The sequence below is a fragment of the Colletotrichum phormii genome, assembly GCF_030913505.1.
Source record: "Colletotrichum phormii strain CBS 102054 chromosome Unknown BDP81scaffold_1, whole genome shotgun sequence".
NCBI classification, from domain to species: Eukaryota; Fungi; Ascomycota; class Sordariomycetes; order Glomerellales; family Glomerellaceae; genus Colletotrichum; species Colletotrichum phormii.
Window position 1 is genome coordinate 2,580,815 of NW_026851443.1, and position 25,459 is coordinate 2,606,273.

The window sequence follows — 25,459 nt, forward strand, 5'->3', positions numbered from 1 at the left end:
CAATTCAGCCATATCGTTTGCCTTGTCGAACTTGGCGGGGTTGACCTTGTCGACGCTTTCGGCGTCGACTTCTCGTTGCTGGAGTTTGTATGTCAGCTATGTTACGACCACACATGACAGGCGCACCAGAACACTTACTGTACCATCGTCACATTGAACGAGTATCTTGTTGCTTCCTGTCTCCTCAACCACCCAGCCTCTCACAAAAGCAGCTTGCGGGTCCTTAAGCCACACATAACGCTTTCCTGAGAAGTCGTTCTCGCCCTCGATGCCTTTGACAGTGTCAGAACCCCGGCGCATCTCCTCCGTCTTGATGAAGGAGGGCGCAAAGGTGCCAGACCCGGAGCCGCTGTTCCTCGAGTCGGAGCGATTGTGACGGAAGTGGCCGGTGCCTGAGAACATGATGGGAGCTGCGGATGGCGCAGGTGCTGCAGCGGGTGCTGCTGAGGCAGTGGAGTGGTTCCTGACGTGGGATACGGGCGTGGTGACGGCCGACAGCGGAGATGGTGATGAGAAGATTGCGGATTTCGGGCGGCCGCTGCTAGGACCGGGCGAGGTCCTAGCAAAAGGATTATTCCGTGGTTGCGCCATGATTTGAGCGCTGTGAGAGGGTGTATGATATCGTCAGAAGAGCGCAGCCCTCAGGGTGGCGTGTCGTGTTGGGTTCGTGTCGTTCGTCGCAAAACGTCGCTCATGGAGTACACATTAAGATAGACCTGGAGGCAAAGCTGACGAAGGGCAACGAAAACGACGAAACTCTGAAAGAAAACAATATGAAAGACGTCGCGGGATCACAGCCTCTTGGACGAAATTGGCAGTGACGAAAAGACGAGATCAAGGCAATGTCGGGGAGGCTGGGAAAGTGGAGGATTTACAATCGACGTAAGGATGGATATTGTATTGTTGACTCTGGACTAACAAAGAACAGGGATTCAGGAGTACGGTTGCTCAGGGTACGCCTGAGCAAAGTAAACAATGGAGGGGGCCACTGGGGGGGAGCCCCCACGTGACAGACGCCAGCCGCCAGCGACAAATGTGACGCGAGACCGTCTCAAGTCACACTAGCTGGATGGGGACTAGAGGCAAATGGAGTGTCTCCCCACTGTTGGCCACGGCTATCCTTGCATACTCACGGCCTCGAATCTCCATTTGACTCGGGCCTTGTTTGTTGGACCTGCCTGCCCACGGTGCCACGGTGCCACGGTGCCCTTCCGTGCTTGCCCTTCTTTGCCCCAGTAATCCCGCCCGTCCTTGCCCGTGAGAGTTGTCGAATACTGCCCGAGGGCCGTCCACCCGCCCCAACCTCCGTCCGTAGGTAGCAGTCGCATTCGAGTCGCAAATCTAGACGCCAATGTTTGCTCACCCTCACCCACTTGCAGCTACTTTAACCTTCAAAGACATCAACGTTCCAAAGCTCACCTATTCAGCATCTTTTTGTGACGCGACGGTTCAAGGCAGTCGCACAATCAGTAGCATTCAGCGTTGCTTTCATCTGCAGAATTTTCTCTTCTCACAAATCTATCCGAATTCGGATAGCCGCTGCTACGCGCCCACCGCCCAACGCCCACCGCTGACCGCTGTACGGAGGAGGTGCATGACGACTGTTTTTCCGACGAGAGCTTTTTTCGCGTCGTGAAATTCTCCCTCCTGTAGGCGCGAGGCAGAGCAAGTCAATTCCAACATCACACCTGCCAACCCTGACCTCCCACCAACACCACCACAGTCATCTTCTTCTTCCCTCCACCGCGAATTACGAATTGCCATACTCCTTTCGCCCTTGCCCACCGACTCGACTCGACTCGACTCGCCCAGATTTTCCCACCTTGCACCTTCTATTCTAGCGCATCAAGCTAGAGACAACCTTCCTCCACCACATTTATTGAAGGACCGGCAATCAGAAGCACCATCGCGATCACACACTTGCCACCACTCCCCTACCTATTGCTTTTGGGCTGAACTCTTTCTTCAAACCTTCCCTTCGAGTACCTTTTTGTCACAAGGTAGGCGGTCCAGCAGTCACAGTCGCAGGTACTCGCCATGAACAACCACTACCCTTACGGGTACCCGCCGTACCCAGGCCAGCCGCCTGCTCAACCGCAGCAGCAGCAGCCCTACTCCTACCCGATTCCACCGCTTTTCGCTCAATACCCTCAGCACAATGAAAACACCTTTGATGCTGTTTCGCATACACAGCCCGCGTACGAGCAGAATCAAAACATGATTCCTGGCCTTGGCGGCTACGGTCATCTCCCTCAGCTTCCCCAGCTTCCTCAAGGCTTTGGTTGGCAGCAATCGCACGAGCAGCAGCCAGCTCCTCAGCATCACTGGCAGGCCCCAAGAGACGGTCCCAATCTCATCCCAGCGTCGCAGTACTACCAGGCCGACAACGTCCCGATGCCCAAGGCCCCCGTCGCCTCCGGTGCTCTCCCTCCTACCGCGCCGAAGCGATCTACGAAGCAAACATCGAACGATGCCGAGGAAGGCGAGCTCTCCGACGGCGAACTCGACGATGTGTACGAGCCTCAGGAGACCCTTCCAGAGGCGAACTCACGCCAGCAACGCCGAAACGCGCCGAATGCTGCAAATGCAAACGCGCGCAATGGCAAGAGCAGTGTCGGTTATCCCATCGCCAGCTCCTACGGTGGCCCAAAAGATGGTGGGATGAAGCACCCTGCAGGTGGTAATGGTGTGTATTCCGTGTTTTTCTTTCAGATGGAGATTTATTGTCGGTTCAAAGCTAACAATCGGTAGACCGAGAGCATTCCGGATCATACTCCCCTCATCTGTCTCCTCACGAAGTTCACCCGCGCATGGCGCCCAACAATCAACATGGCGCTTCCTCCTCGCAGACGCATGTGTCTGGTGGACAGTTCAATCAGCCTGTTGCGACAGCCGCCAGTCAGCAGCAGCAAGGCAAGAATGCAGTGGAGGACGCTAGGCAGAGAGCTCGGTCCGCTATCAGCAACCTTTGGCCTCTGGGTGTCCGCCGTCAGGACTTTGTCGATGAGGGTATTGACAAGACCGTTGTTGACAACCTCTTGACTGACTTGAAGCTGGATACCAAAGCCCCCAGCCAATTCTCCATCCCAGGCCTTTCCACTCCCGCATCATTGCCCGGGCTCTCTTATGCCTCTGGTCAGCCTGCCTCTCAACAGGCCAGAACGTCAGGCCCAGCGCTTCCCCCAAAGCCCCCGGCTCAACAACAGTCATCGCCTTCAGCGGTGAAGTCGGCTGGAGAAGAGAGAAAGGATCGTATTGCTCGCCTGTTAGCTGCAAAGGGTGCAAAGACGACAGCATCTTCGTCCACCAACACTGGTGCACAAGCTGGTGCGTCAAACGACAAGACACTTGTCCAGCAACAAAAGATGGATGCTCTGCAGAAATCCCGTGAAGCCCGCGCTCAGAAGGCAGCGGATCGCAAAGGATCTTTGCAATCCTCTCAATCAAAGGAGGCTTCCCCAGTTGATCCTTCTCGCAGACCTCAATCAGCAGCTGCTAACGTGCCGGTCGTGGTGCCTGCAAGCTACCTTGCTCGGCCCAATGCCCTGCAACAATCGGCCGATCGTCAGACTGCTCCGGCTTCAGCCATTCCTGGTCTTTTCACATCTGCTCCACAGCCTGCGCCTATCATCAACCAGCGTAAAAGACCCGTCGCATCCGACTTTGTGGCCAATCCTTATGCCAATAAACGCCCGTTCGGCCATACTCAGCAAGACACCCGCTTTGTCATTGATGTTAGTGAAGGGTCTGATGACGAGGATGTTGAGATGGAGATTGGTTCTCCCACGGACGAGCCATCAAGCACTCAGCAAGACACACCATCTCTGAGACCGGCATCTTTCCGCGACTTTCCGCCCCTGTCCAATGGTCTTCAACGCCAGCTTTCGAGCCCTGCTCCAAGCAACGTCACCACCCCTCAGTCCGGCGCTGTAGGCTCTCAGCCAAAGCAAGCTCATATTGACGTCATGGACAAGCAGATTGAGGCCATGAAGCGCAAGATCGCCTTGGCTGAGGCTCGCGCCAAGCTCAAGGCGGCCATGGGCGAGAAGTCACTTGGCCAGAAGTCGGCTGGACAGACACTAGATACTCCTCTTGATTCGGATGGTGGCAAGCCAAGCATGCGAAGAGTCCAGTCTATGGGTGATTCCCATGCATCTGATCCGCCCAACGGCCAGCAGTCACCCGCGATCGCCGAGCCCAGCAGCTCAATGCGCTTGCCCAAGCCATCGGATAACCGCATTCAAGGTGACTCTAGTCGCTCTCAGAAGCTTCGGACTGTTAGCACCAACCTCCCGCTCCTCGAGAATAGACTGCAGACGAAGAAGAGCAAGCTCCGCCTTCTTCAGATCCAAATGTCTCGCCTAGAGCATGAGATTCGAGAAGAGGAGACCGAGAAGCACAAGTTGACAGAGGAGATGGAGCAGCTCGAACAGGACTCGGACGAGTCTTCTGAGCCTCAGAACCAGCTCAAAAGCAATTCCGGTAAGTCTTCACCTTGAACACATTGGACATAGACTCAATATTAACGTACCAAAGTCGATCCCGTTGCCACTGCAACGTCCACAGTTCCCCAGTCCGAGATGCAGACTCCTTTGCCTGCTGCCGCAGACGCTGAGCAGAGTTCAAGCAAAGTGGCTGAACAATCTAGCAGTGCTGCAAGCGTGCGTCGCAGCAAGTCTCCTGCAATGAGCCTCGACAAGGACGCTTCCGACGCGGCAGATGATGCCGAAAACGCGGTCACTGGTAAAGCCGCAACGAGCCCCTCTCAAGTCCCACCCTCCACAGAGACCCCCATGCCTGCGCTTCATGAGACTCCTACCAGCCCCGAGACTGCGGGTGATGATGATGCAATCACTAGTGATGATGCCTCCGATGTTGCCATGGCCGAGTCCGATGACTCCAGCTCATCCGAGCCAGAGCATGAAGACGACTACGAGCCCGCTGAGAATGTTGTTCCGGCAGCTGCCGCGAAGTCTCCGTCCACCAGCCCAGTCGCAGCAGAGAGCGCTGTTTCGCTTGTCAACAGTGACACTGACTCACAGCAACCGAGTGCCAGAGCCTCACAGATTCCCGAACAGATCTCGCTGGGAGTCAACGAGTCGACCCCTGAGCAGGATGTCAACGCCGTGAGAGAAGTACTCTTTGTTTCGCGCCAAGGAAGCGCTTCGATTACTGACTTGATTGCTAGGCCCCGCTTGCCACACAGAGCACTGATGAGGCATCATCGTCTGGAGAACGCTTCACCCCTTACGAGAGTCCGCTGCAGTATTTCCGTGCTTACCGATACCATCCCAAGTTTGCTGAAACCGTCCCTGGCGGGCTCCGGTCCCTCACCTACAGCAACAGGATTGATCCGAATCTGCCCATCTGCCCAGACCAGCTGGCCAGCCGGGAATGCCCTCGGGGTGCTGACTGCATTTACCAGCATTTCGAGTCCATGAAGCTGCCGGGTAGGTCGCCTTCACCCCGCAAGGACTAATGACCACGTTGCGTGTCCTCGAGGCATGTCGAACGCTGACGGTCGCCCCCCGCGTTTTAGACGACCAGATTCTCCTCCAGTTGGGTGGCACGACCCTGGAAGGACCCGAGAAGACGCAATTCAATGATGGATTGCGCAAGTTGTTGCAAGAGATGAGATCGCAGAACATCAAGGACTTCCCCAGCATTGCAAAGGGCATAGTCGAGTACCACAACCGCTTTACTGGCGACCCGTCAAAGATCCTGCCTCTTGGCAATGTTTCGATCTGAATGGCGGAAGAGATACGAGCCTGATTGAGCTTCGTTTGTATCTCCCCAATGTCCACATCGGTCGGACTGTTTGAGTATTGGCTCATCCCCTTCCCTTTCCCTTTGGCCTCAGAGGATTTTTTTTCTTTCCCTTCGTCTTTACATACATACCCCATCGCATACCTCTCAGCAGAGGCCCTTTTGGCCAGCTGAAAACAGTCTTGGGCGGCGTTTGCGAGATACCCCCTCTTTGCGTTACTTTCAAAAGTGATTCGACCTGAGGCAATCAGGAATTGAGGCACACAGATACAATGGAAAATGGCAAGTAGGCAAGAAAAATAGTGTTGGAAAAGAGTGGCTGAGACCACTCCCCATGTTTTGAGTTGAGATTACTGAGGGATGGCAAAGCATTTGAGTTGCTTGTTGTCACCTCGAAAGAGCTGTTCAGGTGGCCTTACTTGGGTCGTACGTATTCAAATCAAACTCGATTGTCTTCATCTCTTGCGAAAATGGCCACATGTGATGATGATGATGATGACGATATCCTGATGTGTCACAGTTGAAACCCCAGTCAGAAGAGCCTTGGCCTCGGTACGTGGAATGCAACTAGATTTACTTCTAACCAAAATACAGTCGCGTTTCTAACAGATATTAACAAGCTACATCCGCATGCCATTTCCGATGTTTTACCCCTCGATCAAACTGACTCCCCACTCATAAAGCCGCCCACTCCTAGCTATGTAGTATGTACTACCAAGACAGGTTGAATAGAAGAAGAAGTAAGAAAAGAACGCAGATCAAGTAAGACTTGAAGCAAAAAAAAAAAAAAAAAAAAAAAAAAGGTGAGCAATCGGTCTATACTACTGACGCTTGACGCATGAGAGAAGCGTCGAGAACAGTATTACATGCTTTTTGGAAGAAAAGGACAAACAGGACATAAAAAACTTCAGCCGTGAAAACAACACCAAAAGATCCAACACCCATTAAGCAGTCTCGATGGAGCTCCCATGACTCTTCTCATACGAATCAAAATTCACCAACCTCGGTCCCGCATTCACCCTCTTCCGCCTCTTGGGCACACCAACAGTACGATCAACAGGCGGCTCAAACAAGTGCGAGCTACACAGCGCCGGATGGAATACATTCAACACCACCACAGAGATCACAATCATGACGCCCTCGAATGTGATGAATAGATCCTGGCGCGCCATAAGGGGTCCCGTCCACCCGCCACTGAGTTCGATGACACGGAAAACGCAGCGGATGAAGATACAGACGGTGGAGACGACCAGCGCGCCCAAGAACCCCTTGAAGCGCCAGGAGCGGCGGAGGCGGACCATGTCTGGGTGGTTGTTGAGGGCGCAAGAGAGGTTGGGGAGGTGGGCGTGGCGGGAGGCGAGGTAGGTGCGGAGGGCAAAGTCTGCGGCGACGAGCATGAAGGCGAACATGGTGAAGACTTGGAAGGCGAGACCTGCGAGCATGACGGCGTCGCCTTTTGCGGTGGGGAGGTCGCGTTTTGAGGCTACGGAGGCGAGGGCGCCGCCTACGGCTTGGAGGGCGAGGGAGATGAGGTCGCAGGGGATGAACTGGGGAGATGTTAGCTTTCGGAACTTTCTTCTTACAGGATTTGGGTTACTCATGAAGAGAATATGAGGATTACTTACGATTCTGGTGTACCATGTCGGCGGGATCCTCGAGTTCTTCGGTCCAAAGGCCGTGACAATCTGCCTCAGACAGAGATAGATCCCGGCAGTAAGGAACGCCGGACCAACAGTCAAACAGCAAACCTGCACCAAGAAAGGATTCTCGTTCCACTGGTTCTTCCAGCTCAAGATGCGTCCCGTATACCCAACCATCTCGGAAACAATGCCAAACATCATGGCCACACTAAACATATTGGCCCGGCGGGTGCGGTACATGGTATACGCAAACCAAAAGAACGACAACGTGAACAAAGCAAGAAAGATGGCGTTGGCGACGATGGACACGCGGTAGGAGTAGAAAGAGATGACGCCTTCCTTGCAGTACTCGAGGTCGGGCTTGAGGTAGCAAAAGGCGGGGAGCCAGCGAGCGAAGTCGGCCTTGAGCTGGTTGATGACCGCCGGGGGAGGGGGGTTGTTCACACTGTGGCCTGTGGAGGCGAAGATGTAGTTTAGGATGCGGTCTGGGTCGACGCCTGATGGGTCTGATTGGACTTCTTGGATGATTTCCATCATTTTTGGGTAGTCCATCTTTGCTGAGTTGGCCGCAGTGTTGCGGTGTTTGACGAAGGGAGATGGATGTGGATGATGGATGAAGAGAGGGGATGGGCCAAAGGAGCTTCAATGTCCTTTCAATGGCAGAATCAGACAAGGGGATTGATGGCAAAACTCTCAGAGAGAGGAAAGAGGTCGGGAGAGAAGAGGGAAGGAGGCGTGAGGGATGATATACTGTCGACCTCTCAGGGTAGGCGGCAGCAATATTCTTTCGTGCGGGCAAGAAATCATGATCGAGCTTGCCGTAGCCCTCGAGAGTACTTGTCTTCGGCAGTCTAGGTCAAGGGCAGAAAACACCTTGATACGGGGCAAACGCTCCCCGTTCAATGCCCTCATCACCTTCCCGTGCCATGCCCTGCCCGCAGATGAAGAACCCTTTTGGACTCATCTCGTTCGACTTTGGCAGCGTTTGGGGGTCTAGCCACTTGCACATGGCGCCGCTCGCCATGCAGGGGAAAGACTTAAATCGGTGGGCAGAGTGCCCATGAGATATATATGCAGGCACTGTAGATACTGTCTTAATTCTCTCATCACAGTGCTTTAGGTAGCTCCGTCACCTATGACAGTTTGTGGCGTCCCGAATAATTGAACCCGTATCGATTTGAGCTGAAAACAGTTTCTCCGGGCTAATTCTACTTGCTCGTTAAGTGGAAGAGAAGAAGTCACCGAATAATCTTCCACCATGATGAGGATCTCGGTGGCCACGGTTCGGCCGCTGGCGTGGAAATAGTGCTGGCGTATACTGGATCATGAAGAAATTACAGATTTTGATGTTTCCCTCTTAACATAGCTACCCAAAGTATGAACAAAAACATAAGGAAATCAAAACCACACGCAGTTGTCGAATCGCTCAAAGTAAGCAGGGGCAAGCGAGGTTGCAAGGGTGTTCATCCAAACTCTCCTAGTCCGGAGCTTATTCCAATCTTTCTGCCTAGCTCTCCGCACTCAAGGCGAGGTTAATCATATCGGGCCGCAACCCAGATATACTTTTGCTAAGTGAGGGGGAGCTCCCGATCGATGAGCAGGAAAGCTTTGACACTTGTCCAATTTATTGGAAGATATCTTCTCACTTTAGTAGTCGCCAAGAAATGTCCAGACTGATAACTTGTTAGGTACGGAGGTGAAGACCATGTGGCATCAGAAGAGGGAGACGAGCGAAGCACCGGGAGTCAGTTCGCCGTTTGGTCAAATCAGGATGAGTACAGTGAAATACATTACACTACGAAAGATGTGCTGTTTTGCCGCCTTGATCCAAGCCATATCCTACACCTCCCAGGTCCATAGCTTTCAATACCTACGGCGCAACTGTCACGCGCTTCTTCTTCTTCCCACCAGTCTTGTTCTCATCAGGAACCATATTCGCAAGCCCCTTGGGGTCAATGGGATTCTTGGTGACCACGCCGCCCAGAGCCTTACTCGTCCCGAGACTGATACCCCTTCCTTCGCGCATACTATCCAGGCTCAGGTGGCTGCCTCCACTTCCGCGACGGACGCCAATGCCCTTGAGCTTGGACGTTGGCGACTCGCGAGTGTCCAGCGAGCTGTCCGGTCTTTCCTCGCCTTCCGCTGCGCGGCTGGAAGGCCTATCTGGAGAGGGCGACGGTGACTCGTCGTCGGCTGCAACTTGGGAGTATGGAGTGCGCAGGCGGGTGGTGTTATACGGGGAAGGAATCCCCGAGGGACGATCCCGAATCTTGTTTTGGGGAGAGGGGGTCTCCACACTCTCGACACCGTTGCCATTCCGGCCCTCGTCCACGGCATTCGAAGCTTCGCTGGCAGAGACATCGCCAGAAACATCGCTGTCCCTGTAAGCGTGTTTCTTGTATGCATTCCCAGACCCCATGAGACTCTCTTGCCTCGCCAGCTGATACCGGTCATATTCCTCCTTGGTATGTTGAGCATCGGTGAAACTGTCGAGGGCATCGAAAACGTGAGGGAACACCTTGACATTGTTGTCTTTACCCCATAGGAAGTCGAGATGCTCATAATGGGGAATCTCGGTGGCTATTGTCTGGGATGGGAGCTCCTTGAGCATCACTTTGATGTCGACCAATGAATCGCTACCGCCGTAAACAAGAACGATGGGCGTCTTGATGTTTCGTGTGGGGTATTTCGCGACCTTGGTGTACTTGCTAGAAGAGCTTATCGACATGGGTGGGTGGACGTCGTCATCGTACATTTGGAACGACTTGTTCCGGATAATCTGGAACCAGTGAACCACGCACTTCGTGCTGGTGAAGGAGTACAGATGAGGATATGCTGCAAGCTTTTGGCTGAGGGTGATGTTCTTCGTCTGCCAATTGAACAAAAATGAAAGGCCCATATCAATGACTCTAACAAAGATGGGCGGGTAAAGAATGGACTGCCACATGGTGGCGGAGCTGAGGATGGATCGGCGGCCGAAGAGGAGGAACAGAACCTGAGGTGAGGCTTTAATCAGAGCGTCGACGATTCCGTTGGAGAGACCTGCTGGCGACATAGCCGGAGCCAAGGCAATGAAGACGTTGACCTGCTGGTTCAGCTTCGGGTGGATAGCAAGGGTGGCAAACGCCTGAGCAGTTCCTTGGGAGAACCCAATGTACGACAAGCTCTCCTGCGAAGTTGTCTCTAGGATGTAAGAGATGCTGTCCGGGATATCGTGGAAGGCGAACTCGTCGATCGTAAAGTTCCAAAAATCAGTCGACTTGGGCGAGTGATGTACCGACTTCTTGGAGTACTTGTTGCCGCGGTTATTGCCAAGCTACGTGGATAGTCAGCAAATGCGCCCAAGTAATTGCAAGGCGAAACACTGACCCAAACATCGTAGCCCTTCTCGACGAGCACAAAAGGAAGACATCGCTGCTCGTCGGTCAAGCAGACCCACACCTCGGAATTCATGAGCAGCCCATGGTGAAGGTACAAGACCTTCTTCTTCAAACTTCCCGGCCCGCTGTTGATCTTTTGTTCCTCTTCGCCCTTCTTCCATGCCAACCGGTGCAGACCAAGCAAGTACCCATCCTTGGTCTGGAGGACGTGCTCCTCGGCTTCATATCCATACAGACGGCAAAGGTCCACAAAGTCGGAGGCGTCTCTCACAGAGGTGGAGATGGCTGCGCGGCAATACAAGGGTTAGCGCAAAGTAAATCACACAACTAGAGGTTGAAACAGCCGCCAGACAAACGAACATTTCTTTTTCTGCTCGGCGCGCTTCTGTTCCGGTGTCGAGAATCGGTTAAATAAACGACGGGAAGCTCTATAGAAGAGCGAGATGAGCGGCGAAGCTGTAGGGAAAGCGAGTTAGCTAGCTTGGACGCCACCGCTCGGAGGGAGGCGCATTTCGTACGCAGAGCCAAGGTCAGGATACGGATGATAGCCTCGAGCCCGACAAGTAGGAAGGACCCCACTAGAGCTAAATATTCGACGCTGCGCAATGCCATTAGTGCCAGGCCAAGTCTCATCCGCGAGTTGCGCTGCATTGGAGAGGAGCTCGAGCTTCGAGCGAGGGGACGAGGGGAACCTTGGAAGGGCCAGAAAAAGGGATACCAAGGGAGAGAGAAGGAGAAAGAATGACCGTAGTCAAGCACGGCGGGCAAGGAGCATCTCTTACATGTTCAATCGCCCAATGAAAGGGATAGCCATCGTGATTGCGCGATTGGAACGAGGTTAATCTAAGGTAGAAGCCGTGGCGCGGCAGGAACGAGTATGTCTAAGAGAGAAGGAAGAAGAAAAGGTGTTGCAAGGGGATTTCAAGCCATCATCGCTGAATGCGCAGACGACAAAAAGCTTAAGTGATTTTCCGACGTAAGGTACTGCAGGTAGTTATTCGACAGGCAATGGCAATGGCGTTGGTGTTGGCGCGGGCTGGGCGCAAGAATGTGTCAGCGGAACGAATCTGGAAGTGAGTGGTCCGCGGTGTGGGAAGTCTGAGGTTTCTAGAGGGAAGAAGATGTAGGTGATGTCACATGTGAGGATGGATGGGCATCCCATCTGGGTTGGAAGCTCCCAAAAAGGTCCAGGTCCCAAGGTCACAGCACACCTTCCCAAGTTTCCCACGCGGTGCCACGCCTCCTTGGCCCCCTCCGCCCCCCCCCAAATCATTCCAATCAACCAGATCTGACAGTGTGTCAGTGGCAGGGACGCTGGCGTGTGAACACGCGGTTGGACAGAGGAGCCATGCATCCTTGCCAACTTGCCCCCCAAAGTGGGATTGTACTTATTGAAGGACTGCAGGGACATCCAACTCTAGCGGCCCTGCTCTTGCCTCTGCGACTCTCGCACCTTGCAGAAGACCGCTGCATAAAGGTGGGGTCGTATCCTCTCATTTTGACCAATCACAAATGTGGTGTTTTTTCTTTTCGCTTTCCCGGGGCCCGGGGGGGATCGCTCATCGCAAACTCGAAGCTCCGACAGCTCCCAGATAGTCGCACCACCTTCCGTGTACTCACTCGTCTACCGAGGGAATGCCAAACCACCGTCACCATGCCTAGCTCTTGCAAAGAACTGCGTACGCTCTCTTACTCACTTCTATACACCCGACAGCATGCTAACACTTTCCCTCCAGGCGAGGCTCTCGCGCAATGCCTCCAGGAATCCGAGTGCGTCATGGTCCAGCGCAACAGCGCCTCCGACTGCCTCCGATCGCCCCTCGTCGAGGGCCTCCCCACAAAGTGCCAGCAGCTCAAAAAAGGTTTCGGCGAGTGCAAGCGCGGCATGGTCGACATGCGCAAGCGCTTCCGCGGCAACATGCCCGTCAACTACAAGACCATGAATGACGCCGAGAGCGGCAAGGGCTACCAGCTCTATGCTGGACGGCCTGCCTTTGCCGGCGGCAGGGGCGAGACCGACGGCAACGAGCCTGCGCCTAGGGACTGGCGCGAGGTTGAGAACGAGCAGTATCGCAAGGAGCAGGAGGCTGCGCAGAAGAAGTGATTTGAAGAGAAAGAGGCAGACACAAGACATTGCTCCTGAGAGAGGGTGCAAAAGAGGAGGGGAGGAGGATAACCGCTGACAGGCGCGGCGTAGGATACAATACTTGTACAAACAATGTGTATGATCTGAGGAGCGAGGCATAGGGAGGCGTCATGGCGTTCTCAAAACACACAAAACCGGTGGCCTTGTTTAGGACAGGCCCGAGCTGCATATTCTTGGATCCTCACGACGGAACCAAAGCATGCTTCTGTATTCAAAAAGGATTTCTAAAATTCAGACGAAAACAGAACTTCTCCACTAGGAAGATTGGCAAATAAGTAGAGCGTCTGATCATGATGAGATGTGAATCTGGTTCTACGGGGTATGGCCAGAAGTGCAGTTCGTGAGGACTCCGAGAAACCTGGCATCCCTAAGTACACGACTGGGCCTGGCCATCTTCGTTGTTCCAGAAGAAGAAGAAGAAGAAGCTCAGAATGAATGTTTGAGGAGCGCAGTCGAGCGAGTAATTCGTAGCCTCGTTGCGCACTCTTGACAAGACTGACGATAAAGCTAGTACTACTCAGACGCCTTGCGTATATTAAAACAAGAATTCCGAGGTAAAGGTGAGTCACTTTGACAGCCAGAAGCCTATTGTTAAAGTCTCTTGCGCTCGCCGATATCTGAAATCGCCTTCTCGCTATCAAACTCCAGCGTCAACTTATATTCACAGATTGTCTGCGAGCTCGAAGGAATACGACACAAAGCAGCAAGCATACCGATCATCTCAAAGGTTGACAAAACAAAAAAGAAAAAGAGTTCACCACCGGTGTGGCTACATCTCTTGGTGCTCATGCTGGGATTCGAACTCGGGTACTCGGTAGCCTGTTGTCGAGTAGGCTTTGGGCGTAATTTGATTGTTGACCTTGGACCACTCCACCACCCAGCCAGTTTGACCTGACCAACCGACCTAGGAAGGCGCCTGCTGTGCTGGTGACAGGAATGGACTTGGAGGGGTATATAAGGGCTGGTCGTGTATTCATTCAAGTGTGTATTCAGGGCAGTTTAATTCATCACACGCGTGACTCATTGCCTAGTCCCTTTGAGGTTTTTTATTTGAAGTTGACCACAGGTATTGAGAAAAGCTTACACTTTACAAACCCATCTTTACATAATCGCCTGTTGATATTTACTAGCATGACTACTACCATAGACCCCTCCTTCCTTATTCTTTTCACACCCCCTTCAGCTCCGTTATGGAAGGATATATCACTGGGCACCCTGAGTTTGGCTTGGACAGGGCATCTAGGTCCCCCCTGAAATGATCATAAAGACAGTCTCCTAGCATAGAGGCACCACTTGCCATCTTGTGGTACATGGAAGAACCCGAGGCCCATCGACTACATCAAGGACAGTTGCCTTCATACGAGCTCTTTATCTGTAGTCGAAGTCACGTCCTGGGACGCGTATAGGGAACAACAATGAGTGCAATAAATTAACATTATATGACGCTGGCCCATTAACTTTCCAACGTTTATCCGCAAGCGATCGGATTTTGGAATCCCGAATACGTCGAGATATGGGCCCGATCAACGGCGGAAATCCACCTACACAGCCCAGTTTCCCCGGATCGTCCCCTCTCCACAGATTATGTCCATTAAATTGTTCGAGTCTGGTTGGTCGGTACTCCCACAGGAGCACCATAATCCCTCGCACCAACGAAAAGGTCCAGACTTTGCAAGGGACCCTCCACGCAATTTCGGACCCGCGTCGAATCATTCCCGTATAAAGACGGGCATGGCGGCGCGGGCCCATCCCGAGCGCTTCACCGGGCTTGCCCAACTCTCGGCGTTATGATGGGCTGACATGAAATAAAGAAGAAGAAGAAGAAAAGTTTGGCGCCCCCCTCCCGTTCTGTCACTCTCCTTCTCTAACCCGTCCTTATCTCACAGAGAGACCAGGCCAGGCGAGTCAGGATGGAAACCCCCAACCTTCTCAGCCCTGTTCTCTATCTCGACGGAGAGACCGAGCCCAGGTGAGGCAGGCGGGGATGTATAGGATCGAGCGGGAAGGGAAGAGAAAAAATAATAGAAGCGCCGTCGCTTCAGGCTCACGCGGTTCTCTCCAGCGGATTCTCGTCATCCGCGGCCAGCCGCGCCGGGGTGTTCATAGTTGTGCCGCACGTTTGCCCCGGCGCGTGGACTCTTTTCGGACGGATCATCGACGCTTCAGGCCCATGCGGATGCCTCCCAGCGGGTTGTTGTAAAAAAAGGTTTGGTTGAAGAATGATTTTCGATTCTCGACTGGACTTCGGCTGGCGTCCCGTTGCCGCGTACACAGGAAAATCGGAAGATCGAAAAAAAAAAATTTAAGTTTTGTTCTACGCTTCCGAGATCAAGCCTCTCCTAGAAGGGAGACGACCTGGCCAGCGGAACAAAGGAAGAAAGGTGCACTCCTGGCCTGCTCGACGTCGGAACATGACTGTAGGTTTGTGATCGTGGCTTGGTTGGCGGTCATGGCGGCGGAACAAGGGAGGCAGGTTGAGACGATTTGGAAAGAAGAAACGCAGGAATCTTTGGATGAGTTTGGCGGAGAGACTCGGCTACGTGGCGAATTCTGTGAACGAGGGTAGAATTGCGCTGAAGAGAAAAGAAGAAGGAAAGACCGGTGGAGATGAAGGACGGGCGAAGACTGATTTATAGAGAGCGTGAGACAATGTAAGTCATGCCAAATATGATATGTGGTGAGGTGGAGTTGAAGTTGAGAAAAGGTTTGGGGCGGCAAAGATGGAGGGGTCAAGCCGCGCATTTCGGTGTGATCTGCAGCCGTGACACCCCTCCACCAGGAGAAATGGCGCTAGCGGGCGATGGTCCGCCTTGTTCCGGGGCTCGGAGCTTGAGGTGGAGGTACCTACGTCCTACTGGACGGCTACGGATACTCAGTAAGGTGCTGGTGGGCTGCGGGCACTTTGGCCCCTCTCTCGCTGCCCCTCCAACCCCCCCCCCCCGGGCAGTTTCCAGCTTGAAGGGGACGTGGAAACGTCTCAACCTCCCACCCCTTCCCACTCCAAAGGACTAAAACCCACGGAAACCTGTGACAATCTCACCCTCGTCAACCAACGGTCCAAACCTCTCGGTGAAACTACAAGCGACTCGCAAATCCTCCCAAGAACTCGATGGCCTGATGTCTGAAACTTGATTCTGCAAATCGTCGATCCGTCACCCTTCACACGTCGCCGGCCTGCCCGTCTGCCAAGAGCAATTACAGCTTACCTCACTCTATCTACTGAGTCTTACTCGCTTGCGGCACTGCATCCTCACTCCGCTTACCTTACCTCACCGAACCCCCGTCGTCCAATTGCTTACGGTCGTACCCACGACGCTCGTCTCGGCGTCCTTGTCGTCTCGTCAACTTCTCAACCGGCGACAGCGGGGCAGGTAACGTGTCAAAAGACGCAACTTCAGCTTGTTGCCAATCTTTAACCTTATTCAGGGTTTCTTGGCAGGCACATTTCATCCCTCCTTCCGACGACAAAGCCGGATCTGGATTTTGGGCAGAAGAGCAACGCCAGAGCAGGCTGAAATAGTCCTGCCGACTCTGTGAGGAAGTCCTGCTCCGGGTGAACCTTCGTCGAGGCTGCAGGTTGCGTCAGTAGAGAAAGCAGACGGACGGGCATTAGGCACTGCGAGAAACCAACCAGTGTTTCCAAGTCCGACAGGCATCCTCGAAACAACCAGAAACTGACAAAAACCACCGATCAAGATGGCCCCGACTATCATACAGTGGATCCTGGATACACGGCAATTATGGCCGGAGGCCACTGAAACGAAGCAACTCGAGCAAGCCGTACGTACTGCACCCCGTTCCTGATCGAATCCGCGTTGCTGTTTGCCCGTTGCCCCATGCCCGTTTCGCGGCTCTGTATTATTCAAACATGTCCCGGCGAACCATTCCAAAAAATGCTCGTCCCAAGTTGTCCCCCCTACCTCCCTTCTCTATGCAACAGCAACTTCGAACTTCGAAAGCTCCCCCACCCCCTGCGCGCCATTTACCCCTGGAACAATGGGACCGCAGAAGAAAGAAGAAGAAGAAATTGAGAAACAAACTGACACGAAACCGAACCCGCTCAAAAGGCATCCCGAGCTTTCGCACTCCTCACCGCCGACGAGCGTAAAGCCGTGCTAAAGTACTACCACGTCCGCGACGCGAAGCTGTCCCTGGGTTCGCACCTCCTGAAACGCTACGCCATCAGCCGCTTCTGCGGCGTCCCCTGGCACGATGCCACCGCCGTCCGCGACGAGCGCACCAAGCCCATCTTCCGCACCGCCGACGGCACCAGCCCGCTCAGCTTCAACGTGAGCCACCAGGCAGGGCTGGTCGCCATGTTCGCGGTCCACGGCTACGACGTCGCCGCCAGGGGCCCCGTCGACGTCGGCGTCGACATCGTCTGCACCTCGGAACGCCGCACCAGGGATCACGGCATGCTCAGCAAAGAAGGCTGGCCCAAGTTTGTCGACGTCCACGCCGACGTGCTCTCGCCCATCGAGGCCAGCTTCCTCAAGTGGCAGGTCCTGGCGGCGATCCCGCCGGGGTTGAAACCGGGCGCCTCGCTCGAGGACGTGGCCGACTTCAAGCTGCGGTGCTTTTACGCGCTGTGGTGTCTGCGGGAGGCGTACGTCAAGATGACGGGCGAGGCACTCCTCGCGCCCTGGCTGGGGGATCTGCAGTTTAAAAAGTTCCGGCCGCCGACGCCTGCGGAGAACTTTGGTGCCGAAGGCGAGGCGGTCGCGGATCATGAGATTGTTTTCAAGGGGGCCAAGGTGGAGGATGCGAATGTGTCCCTGAGGGCCCTGGGTCCCGATTACATGACTTGCTCTGCTGTCCGGACGCCGGAGCACAAGGAGGACGGGCTCGCTTTCGAGCTGGGGCCGTACAAGATGCTGGATATAGACGAAGTGCTCGCTTTCGGAGAAGAGCATCAGTAACTTTTACTTGCTTACATATCCGGCTTTTATATAGATGTTTGTAGATCTGTCTCATTATTGAGGGTGATGACTCTGTATATTGCAGTACTGGCTGCAACTGATTTCAAACTTGGATTGTTCCCGGCAGACCTTTCATACCTCGTATCTAGACCGTTCATCGTTCTCCTCGTATTCTGAAGAAACAAATCGGAGCCTGCCAACCTTCACGCAGGTTCAAGCTCTCTAAAACTATTTGGCCTAGGTTCAAACCCCGAGCCTCAGATAGCCTCTGAGGACCTCGGTTCACCAGAGAACAGATCCGTACAGCTCTCTTGATGTTCCTTGTTCATTCCCATCTACTCACATGACCTATCACAGTACTAACCATAAAAGCAGTGCTAAAATTGCCGTACATACATAGTGGTGATCACAGGCAAATCATGGATTTATTCTTCCCGGGATACGAGTTCCGTTTAGCCTCCAGAAAATGGTGTCGTATCTCATTTCCTAGGTCACCGACCGCATCAATCGTCAATTTGAAATGGTTCATCTGTGCCCATCTTTGATGGGCACGAAGCAACATCCCTCAACAGACCTATCCATGAGATAGAGGACATCTAAGCCTGGGAGGCTCTGCTATATTCTCCACGTCAAGTATGTGGTCACGCGGGTAGCAAAATCATCCGCCGGTTCTCCCAAGCTCTCTCTTTCCCTCAGGGTTTATTCAGCACTCAATAAGTCCAATATTCGATAAACACTACAAATACTATTAAGAACGGGCTACGGAATTTTCTGAATGATTTAGAAGTAATTTGCCTTTTTTTCTCATACTGAAGTGGCAGTTTTGGCTTCGAAGACCGGCAGATAAACACGTTACCCGCGTGCTGGTATCGTAGAAACTGATGGCGGGTAGAGCTTTGTGGTAATTATTGAGATGCCGATGGTGAGCTGGAAGATTTCATAAACGAGAGGAACACAAAGTGACGACAGAAGGGGTAAGGTAGGAAGTCTCTTTACACTCATTACTAAGGAAGAGATCGCGGTTATATTTATGTTGCGCTAAGTAGGTACGATTGTCTTCACAAGTCGCTGTTCCTTAAGTGCAACAAAGCCAAAGTACGACTCGGAGCCGGACTTAAAGTTATATGCCTGTTTCTGATTCTCCAACATCTTTTCGATTTCCCCTTCTCACGCTTATAACTACGGATTGATCTTATTCATGGCAATATCAGGCGCGACGCCACCTTGTGAGCTTATGCGCACCCAGCTGACTTAAGACTGATCCTCAAGGTGACGGTAGCTCGAAATACCTTGGTAGTATCGGAGATACCCTCGTCGCCGTCGTCAAGAACGATGCCGCCGCCTCAAGTCACTGATGTATGCCACATTCCAATACTCACCCATACACCCATCACACATTCGATACCTCCTTTTTCTTGTCAAAGTTGAAAAACATTGTAGGCTATCGCTATACGTTTTCATACCATGTCTTACCTCGATTATCTCCTTGATGTCTTCATCAATGCCTTCATCGATTCCTTCGTCAATTCCTTCGTCGATTCCATTTTCGATCCTATTTTCGACGCTTTGCTTTCCAAGTATGGTTAACTCCGAATCCACAAGTAATCAGCGACTGTGTAGGCCCACCAATGATAGATAAGTGTCTAGACGTCCCTTGTTCTCAGTCATCCCGCCAAAACGAACATTGAATCTGTCGCCAAGATCCAGCATCAACATAGGTCCGCCAGCGCAAGTTCAGGCCGATGCGAACTTAGGTCCCATATCCACTTCACCTTCAACCAGCTGCTCGCCTCCTCCTCCTCTTCCTCCCCTGGGATCTCCCCAAACGCCTCGACGGGAAACAACCAAAAACCGAGCGCCGGCCTGGGCGCCGCAGCCAATACCTCGGGTCCATCGAACTCAGGTCGCTTAGCCTGCAACCCCGATGCCGTCGAGAAACACCCCGCAGGCCGATTGCCGCCCCCACGTCCTCCGGCCGCAGGCGTGTCCCACCCGTGAAACCACCACTGCAGCTCAAGCCACCGAAAGTCCTCTTCATGAAGGACCCTCGCCGCATCCTCGCGGTTGCGGACGGCATCCTCCTCGCTCGAGGCGTACATAATGCGGACGTCCAGATCTCGGACCTGGCCCCTGGTCGTCATGTCCTCAGGCCGTAGACCGGCGTCACGAAGAAGCACACGCCAGCCGAGCGGGCCCTCCCTCGGATCATGCAAGCTCACACCAATTTTTTTCAAATCCCGAGCGATTCCGACCCTTGGATCCGGCACCGGTGCGTCAAAGAAGGTGAAGCTCGGGAACACGGGGACGCCGTAGTTGAAGACGTGAACGCGCCTCCAGTCCAGCACGTTGAGGGCGCGGGCGCCGCGGGGCGTGCACTTGAACCAGAGGCTTTTGAGATCCTTTACGGCGGTGGTTCGAAAGGCGTCTAGTGAGGGGCCTTCGGCGAAGGTGCGCTTGGGTGGCGATGGGTTGTAGACCGATGTCTGATAGTCGGGTTCTTCTATGACTAGGTGCTGGAGGCCGCGGCCTTTGGGGTCGTGAGCGTGGAGGTCGTGGATGAAGTCGAAGAAGATGTTGTGCGCTTTCCCGTAGGAGACTCGGAGGTAGTCCCAGTCCAGGTTCAAGTGGATGACGGATGTTCTTTCGCTTTGTTTGTCTGGTCTGAAGCGGCATGGCAGTTGCGTAGAGTAGAATGACAACACGGCGTCTCGTGCTTCCCTGTTCACTCTCATGATATCGGGTAAAAGGGGTCGTCGAGTATCGATGATGGCCTTGTAGTGATACCCAGTCACCCGACGGCCCAGGCTGTTGAGGAGACCGTTGCTTTCATCATCATCGTGTCTCTGCTGTTTCCCGCCCTTCTCAAGGACAATATGTATCATGCGATGACGATGTAACGCATGCTTCCAGATCAAAAGACGAATCTCTACCGGGAACTGCGGAAACAACATAAAGCTGGATTTTTTGGTTATCACAGGGTCTGGATTGAACAGATTGAGGTGCGGCCGCCTAGGCATCGTCGTTTCCATCTTGAGGTTGTGGTTGATACATGATACCTCATGAAGCCCCCGAGAATAGACGGAATGGAAGATGGCTTCACAAGCTAGCAAAGGTAGGAATCGTTTGTTTCCTGACGTAAGGCCAGACATGAATGCGGAGGTCGTGGATGTGGCGTCCAACGATGTCTCAATTCGTCGAGGCGCAGCTGTCGTGCCGTCCTCATTTGGGGTATGTCCATCTACGTCTTTCCCGATTAGGAAATTCGATGAACTGAGATAGTTGCGATACGTCACGGAATCCACCCCGGTCGCTATTGCGGCCAGATCGTCGTTGGCTGTCCGGAATCGTTTCTGGGAAGTCATCATAGAAGGTGTCCAAGTCGATGCTAGGCTGTTGCTACAGACTATAAATACATAATTTGCCTAGGACAGCAACAATATCGACCAAGATGCCCCTTCGGAGAAACCAGAGGCGTAGCCGCAGGTGTTGTGCTATGTTTTGAGGCGAACATTGGCCGCTGACGCGGACAGCAGCTGTGAAGCTCTTCGGGACCGATCATACATAATCGTGTTAAGTTCATGGATGCCCTGGACTTGGATTGGACTCTCAGTGCCGCATGGCGTTTCTAGGCATTACATGTAAATTCGTTGAAGAATAGGCCATCACTAGGCAAGGACGTCCGTTTGCCTCTGTCAAAGTAGTCGGTAACTCGCCCCCTTCCTCGATAGTTGAGATATAGATGCATCCATGCATCCAGGAGAAAGCTGCAGCCTCATTTCTTCGTGACTCTCCTCAGGGATAGAACAGAAGTTGTGACGAGGCAAAAGCCCAATGAATATTGATGTTGAATTTTAACCCTCTGGCAAGCAATCTTTCCGTGATAATTCATTACACCCTCAACCCCGACCCCTCAAGCTTCTTCCAAACCTTTTCCGCATTCTCAGCCAACCTGGGCAACACAACACCAACCCCACTAGGCGGCTCAGCACGGAAAAGAGGCACAACACGCATAGCCCCCTTGGAAACCTCCAAAATCGTCCCGTCGCCATACTCTGGATTCTCACAAAGCTCAAGCATACCCCTAGCAATCTCCTCCGGCTCAAGGAACAGCTCGACGCCTTCGCCCTGCGTCTTGTGCTTCTTCCCCGGGTCCTCCAACCACATTGGAGTCTCTAATTTCTTGTCAGCAAATATCCTGGTTCCAGAGTCTCAACGTAAGGATGTAGATGTTGACATAGAAAACTAACCATCACGGCCCCAGGCGCAATAGCACTACACCGAATGCCCAACCGATCCCGAATCCCGGCCATACACCGTACAAAGCCGTGCAAGCCATGCTTACTCGCAACATACAACGGCGACCCAATCCCCGCCGCGTGGCCCGCGATACTGCTCACATGCACCAGACACCCCCTTCGCCCCTCCTGCGTCCAGTACCCAATCGCAAGCTGGCTCAGCCGGATCGGATGCGTCAAGTTCACGTCGAGGACAGCATACGTCCCCGGGTCCGCGTCTGCTGCGTCACGGGATTCACTGTCCGGGTTCGAGAGTGTTTTGGGAGGGTGCCAGAAGGAACTCCATGCTGGTTCGAAGAGGCCTGCGCCGGTGACGACGATGTCGATTTTCGGGAAGGCGGAGAGGGCATTGGACCAGAGACGGGCTAGGCTGGGCCAGGATGCGACGTTTGTTTCTTGGAAGAGGGCTGAGGGTATTGCGTGAGGAGCTGTTGTGCTTCGGGGCGGAGGGCGAGGTCGCCTATCATGACGGAGCAGCCCTTTTCTAAGAGTAGCTTTGCAAAAGCGAGGTTTATGCCTGTGAAGTGTTAGGTACGGGTGCTCTCAGCATATGTCGATGAAGGAAGGGAAGACCTGATCCCGCGCCGGTGATGACTGCGTATTCTCCCGCCACTGACAAAGACATGATGCTGCCGGGGTTTTGTTGATGGAGCTGAGGTGTTGAGTGAGATCTGGATGAAATGAACTCGTCACACTCGCGGGGATGTCGGGCACCTGTGATGGTTAAGCAACCTGATATCGGTGCCGAGGTTTCTTAGACGGGGCCTTAATGTCACCCTTCATCCACTCGACTCTGCAGTGGCTGGGTACGTTGCCCTTGGACGGGTACATTCACCCGGCGCCACCATTCAACCTGTATTCAAATGGGACTGGATGTTGTCGATTGGGATGTGGCTTGAGGGGTCACTTGGGGGTGGCGTGGGGGTGGCCGTCGATTGACAAACCCCACCTGTTCATTCGGATTTGGCATGTCTACAGAGATTATTGGGGTTTCATTCATGTCACAATACGACATCAGTACAAGGTGCCGGTGCTGAAGTGAATGGAGAGTAGTACGAACCACACCACTGATGCTAACCTACCACCAGGAGATAGATCCAACCCTCAACCCGTCTTGGACCCCGTTTCCTCATCAGGGACCCGTCTAGATGCCTCACCCGACGCAACTAACCCCTCCCGACGCCGATCATTCTCATCGTCCTCCGGCTTCCCCTCCCGCGTCGCCCACCCATCAACATACCGCAGCGTCTGCCGGCTCCAAACTCTATTCATGAAGAACAGCCGCACAGGCACCAATATAATGATGATTATAGGAAACCCGGGCGCGGCAACAGTCAAGGTGACGCCAAAGACGATACCCGTGAGCACAATCTGCGCCAGCGTGTAGCAATGGATGCCCATCCAGCTAGCGCCGTGAGGTAGAGCAGGCAGCTCCGAAATGGGCGTCAGGAGCTGCCAGATCCTCGTAAGAATCGGGTTGACCGACAACGACTGGAAGCCCATGAACATGAAGAGGCCCGCCAGGACCGAGGTCGGCGTGAAGCCTAACACGTGCTGGAAGGGCGGCGAGATGAAGAGCAGGATGCCCGCTGCCTGTAGGAAGGCAGAGTATCGCTGCTCGTGGACACGCTGAACTGGCTTCGCGGGGGGCCCTTCGCCGGGCCCTTCTTCTTCGACCTCGTCGACGGGCGGCGGGTCTTCGTAGACGGTGTACATGAGCGACTCGGAATGGAGCGGCGCCTGCGGGAGGAGGCCGTTGGCGGGCGGGATGCCGAGGATACCGCACATGATTGTTGTGATGCCGAGGAGCATAACGTCCCACGCGTACCCGCCCGGCTTCTGCGTGCCGTACCTCTTGGCCGTGCAGATGATGCTACTAATCTCGTGGTCAAAGTAGAAGAGGACGTTGATGATGATACCGGGAATGATGGCGATGAAGATCCATCCAATGGGGAGTTTCCAAAACTCGACAAAGAAATACTCGCGGCTCGGGGACGACGGCCGGAACGACTTTGAGACTTCCAGCCTGTTGTGGTCCAGCGTCGCCAGGTCGCCGACGTACGGCATGCCGATGAAGAAGACGATGGAGATGGCGGCGGCGTACTCGGTCAGGCCCATGCGGAGGTACCTGTGGAACAGTGGCTTCCACGACACGGCGGTTGACAAGGCGATGGCGAGGAGGCATGTGCCCGCGGCGCCGATGATGGAGTAGAGGAAGGCGGCGAGGGAGACGGCTGCTTTGGTGCGCTGGAGCTCTCGGATGGCTTTGTGGAAGTAGATTACGCTGTTGAGGAGGGAGAAGATGTCGGCGCTGAAGTCGGTGACGTATTGCATGGTGTAGTCGTGGGCGTTGAAGATGGCCAGGAGGAAGTGCATCCAGCCCGAGTGGATCAATGACCAGGCCATGAAGGGTAGGAAGGGAATCTGCCATGGTTAGTTTTGATCTTGGGATTTTCTTAATAGACAGCCACAATACCTTGAATGAGTTCTCGCATAAGGTGTAAATATTCTCCGCCAACACTGAAAACGGCCCCGTAACACCAAGAATCGTCAATGGTTGGGCCGAGAACCTGGGAAACTGTGTTAGAGCTGTGGCAATCTAGCAGGGAACAAGAAGGTCTACTCACAAGGCAAAGATGATGCCGCAAAGCCCAGTACTAAACACCACCTCAATCGTGCCCCACGACTCCCCAGTCAAGACATACAAGTCGCTCGCAAACGTGATGCCAGGCAAGATATTCGTAAAGAAGACGTACACCGCGCTCGCCAGGACAAGCTGATTGAACACGGTCCAGTCAGAGAGATACCTCAACCTAAAGTTGCCATAGTCCTCTTTGAGCAGCCTGAATGGCCTCAACTTGCCGTCTCTTTTGATGTAGCCACGCCACCTATGGCTATTGCTGTTGCTGTTGCCCGTGCCATCGTTTCTGTCTCCACTATGTCGTTCACTGCGGCGCCCTTCCGAGCCCGCGTTATGGATCGAAACTTCCTCCCGGTCTTCTGCCTTTTCGGTAGACCTCCTCTCTGCCCGGTCGCTGATGAGGCTGTGCGACTCGCGGACCGGCATTATGGCATCGTCCTGGTGTCGGGGTGAAGGGGCCAAAGGTGGTCCGCGGTCATTGTCAGGCCCCGTGGGCGAGAGGTTTGGTGGCATGTGGGAGGGAGTTTCACGACTATCAACATAGAATGAGCCTGTGTGTAGTCGTAAGATACACGAGATATGGCGGTTCAGTCAGTGGGTTGGTGAATAAGAATCAATGTGCTAGGTCGATCTACACAACATAGAAGTGACCAAGTACATGATCTTAAAGAA

General features: G+C 53.7%; 8 protein-coding genes across 8 annotated transcripts; 3 read left to right on the forward strand and 5 right to left on the reverse strand.

The window, feature by feature from the left end:
• Nucleotides 1-2,037: 2,037 nt before the first annotated feature.
• BDP81DRAFT_306201 (uncharacterized protein) lies at nt 2,038-5,748 on the forward strand (the record flags this gene model as incomplete). The annotated part of the gene is made up of 5 exons (XM_060583255.1): nt 2,038-2,686; nt 2,752-4,482; nt 4,537-5,126; nt 5,189-5,450; nt 5,540-5,748. 5 exons carry the CDS (start codon nt 2,038-2,040, stop codon nt 5,746-5,748), a joined length of 3,441 nt encoding a protein of 1,146 aa, XP_060451935.1.
• A 962-nt stretch (nt 5,749-6,710) lies between these two features.
• BDP81DRAFT_307282 (RTA1 like protein) lies at nt 6,711-7,940 on the reverse strand (the record flags this gene model as incomplete). The annotated part of the gene is made up of 2 exons (XM_060583352.1): nt 6,711-7,313; nt 7,392-7,940. The coding sequence occupies 2 exons, from the start codon at nt 7,938-7,940 to the stop codon at nt 6,711-6,713; spliced, it is 1,152 nt and encodes a 383-aa protein (XP_060451936.1).
• A 1,104-nt stretch (nt 7,941-9,044) lies between these two features.
• BDP81DRAFT_363674 (Alpha/Beta hydrolase protein) lies at nt 9,045-11,955 on the reverse strand. The gene is made up of 5 exons (XM_060586474.1): nt 11,569-11,955; nt 11,305-11,384; nt 11,147-11,242; nt 10,776-11,071; nt 9,045-10,722 (listed from the first exon to the last, which is right to left on the reverse strand). The coding sequence occupies exons 1-5, from the start codon at nt 11,598-11,600 to the stop codon at nt 9,277-9,279; spliced, it is 1,950 nt and encodes a 649-aa protein (XP_060451937.1). The 5' UTR covers nt 11,601-11,955; the 3' UTR covers nt 9,045-9,276.
• A 485-nt stretch (nt 11,956-12,440) lies between these two features.
• On the forward strand, nt 12,441-12,890 carry BDP81DRAFT_305885 (cytochrome c oxidase assembly protein PET191-domain-containing protein; the record flags this gene model as incomplete). Its single annotated transcript, XM_060583219.1, has 2 exons — nt 12,441-12,465; nt 12,523-12,890. The coding sequence occupies 2 exons, from the start codon at nt 12,441-12,443 to the stop codon at nt 12,888-12,890; spliced, it is 393 nt and encodes a 130-aa protein (XP_060451938.1).
• A 3,480-nt stretch (nt 12,891-16,370) lies between these two features.
• On the forward strand, nt 16,371-18,100 carry BDP81DRAFT_11902 (phosphopantetheinyl transferase). The gene is made up of 2 exons (XM_060581578.1): nt 16,371-16,712; nt 17,000-18,100. Exons 1-2 carry the CDS (start codon nt 16,629-16,631, stop codon nt 17,849-17,851), a joined length of 936 nt encoding a protein of 311 aa, XP_060451939.1. The 5' UTR covers nt 16,371-16,628; the 3' UTR covers nt 17,852-18,100.
• Nucleotides 18,101-19,560: 1,460 nt separating this feature from the next.
• Nucleotides 19,561-20,880, reverse strand: BDP81DRAFT_444545 (uncharacterized protein; the record flags this gene model as incomplete). The annotated part of the gene is made up of 1 exon (XM_060591849.1): nt 19,561-20,880. One exon carries the CDS (start codon nt 20,878-20,880, stop codon nt 19,561-19,563), a length of 1,320 nt encoding a protein of 439 aa, XP_060451940.1.
• Nucleotides 20,881-21,739: 859 nt separating this feature from the next.
• Nucleotides 21,740-22,560, reverse strand: BDP81DRAFT_305809 (short-chain dehydrogenase; the record flags this gene model as incomplete). Its single annotated transcript, XM_060583206.1, has 2 exons — nt 21,740-22,021; nt 22,099-22,560. Coding segments are annotated over 2 exons (744 nt in total), but the record flags the coding sequence as incomplete, so codon positions are not given.
• Nucleotides 22,561-23,250: 690 nt separating this feature from the next.
• Nucleotides 23,251-25,213, reverse strand: BDP81DRAFT_306962 (HCO3 transporter family-domain-containing protein; the record flags this gene model as incomplete). Its single annotated transcript, XM_060583321.1, has 3 exons — nt 23,251-24,570; nt 24,623-24,716; nt 24,774-25,213. 3 exons carry the CDS (start codon nt 25,211-25,213, stop codon nt 23,251-23,253), a joined length of 1,854 nt encoding a protein of 617 aa, XP_060451942.1.
• Nucleotides 25,214-25,459: the final 246 nt, after the last annotated feature.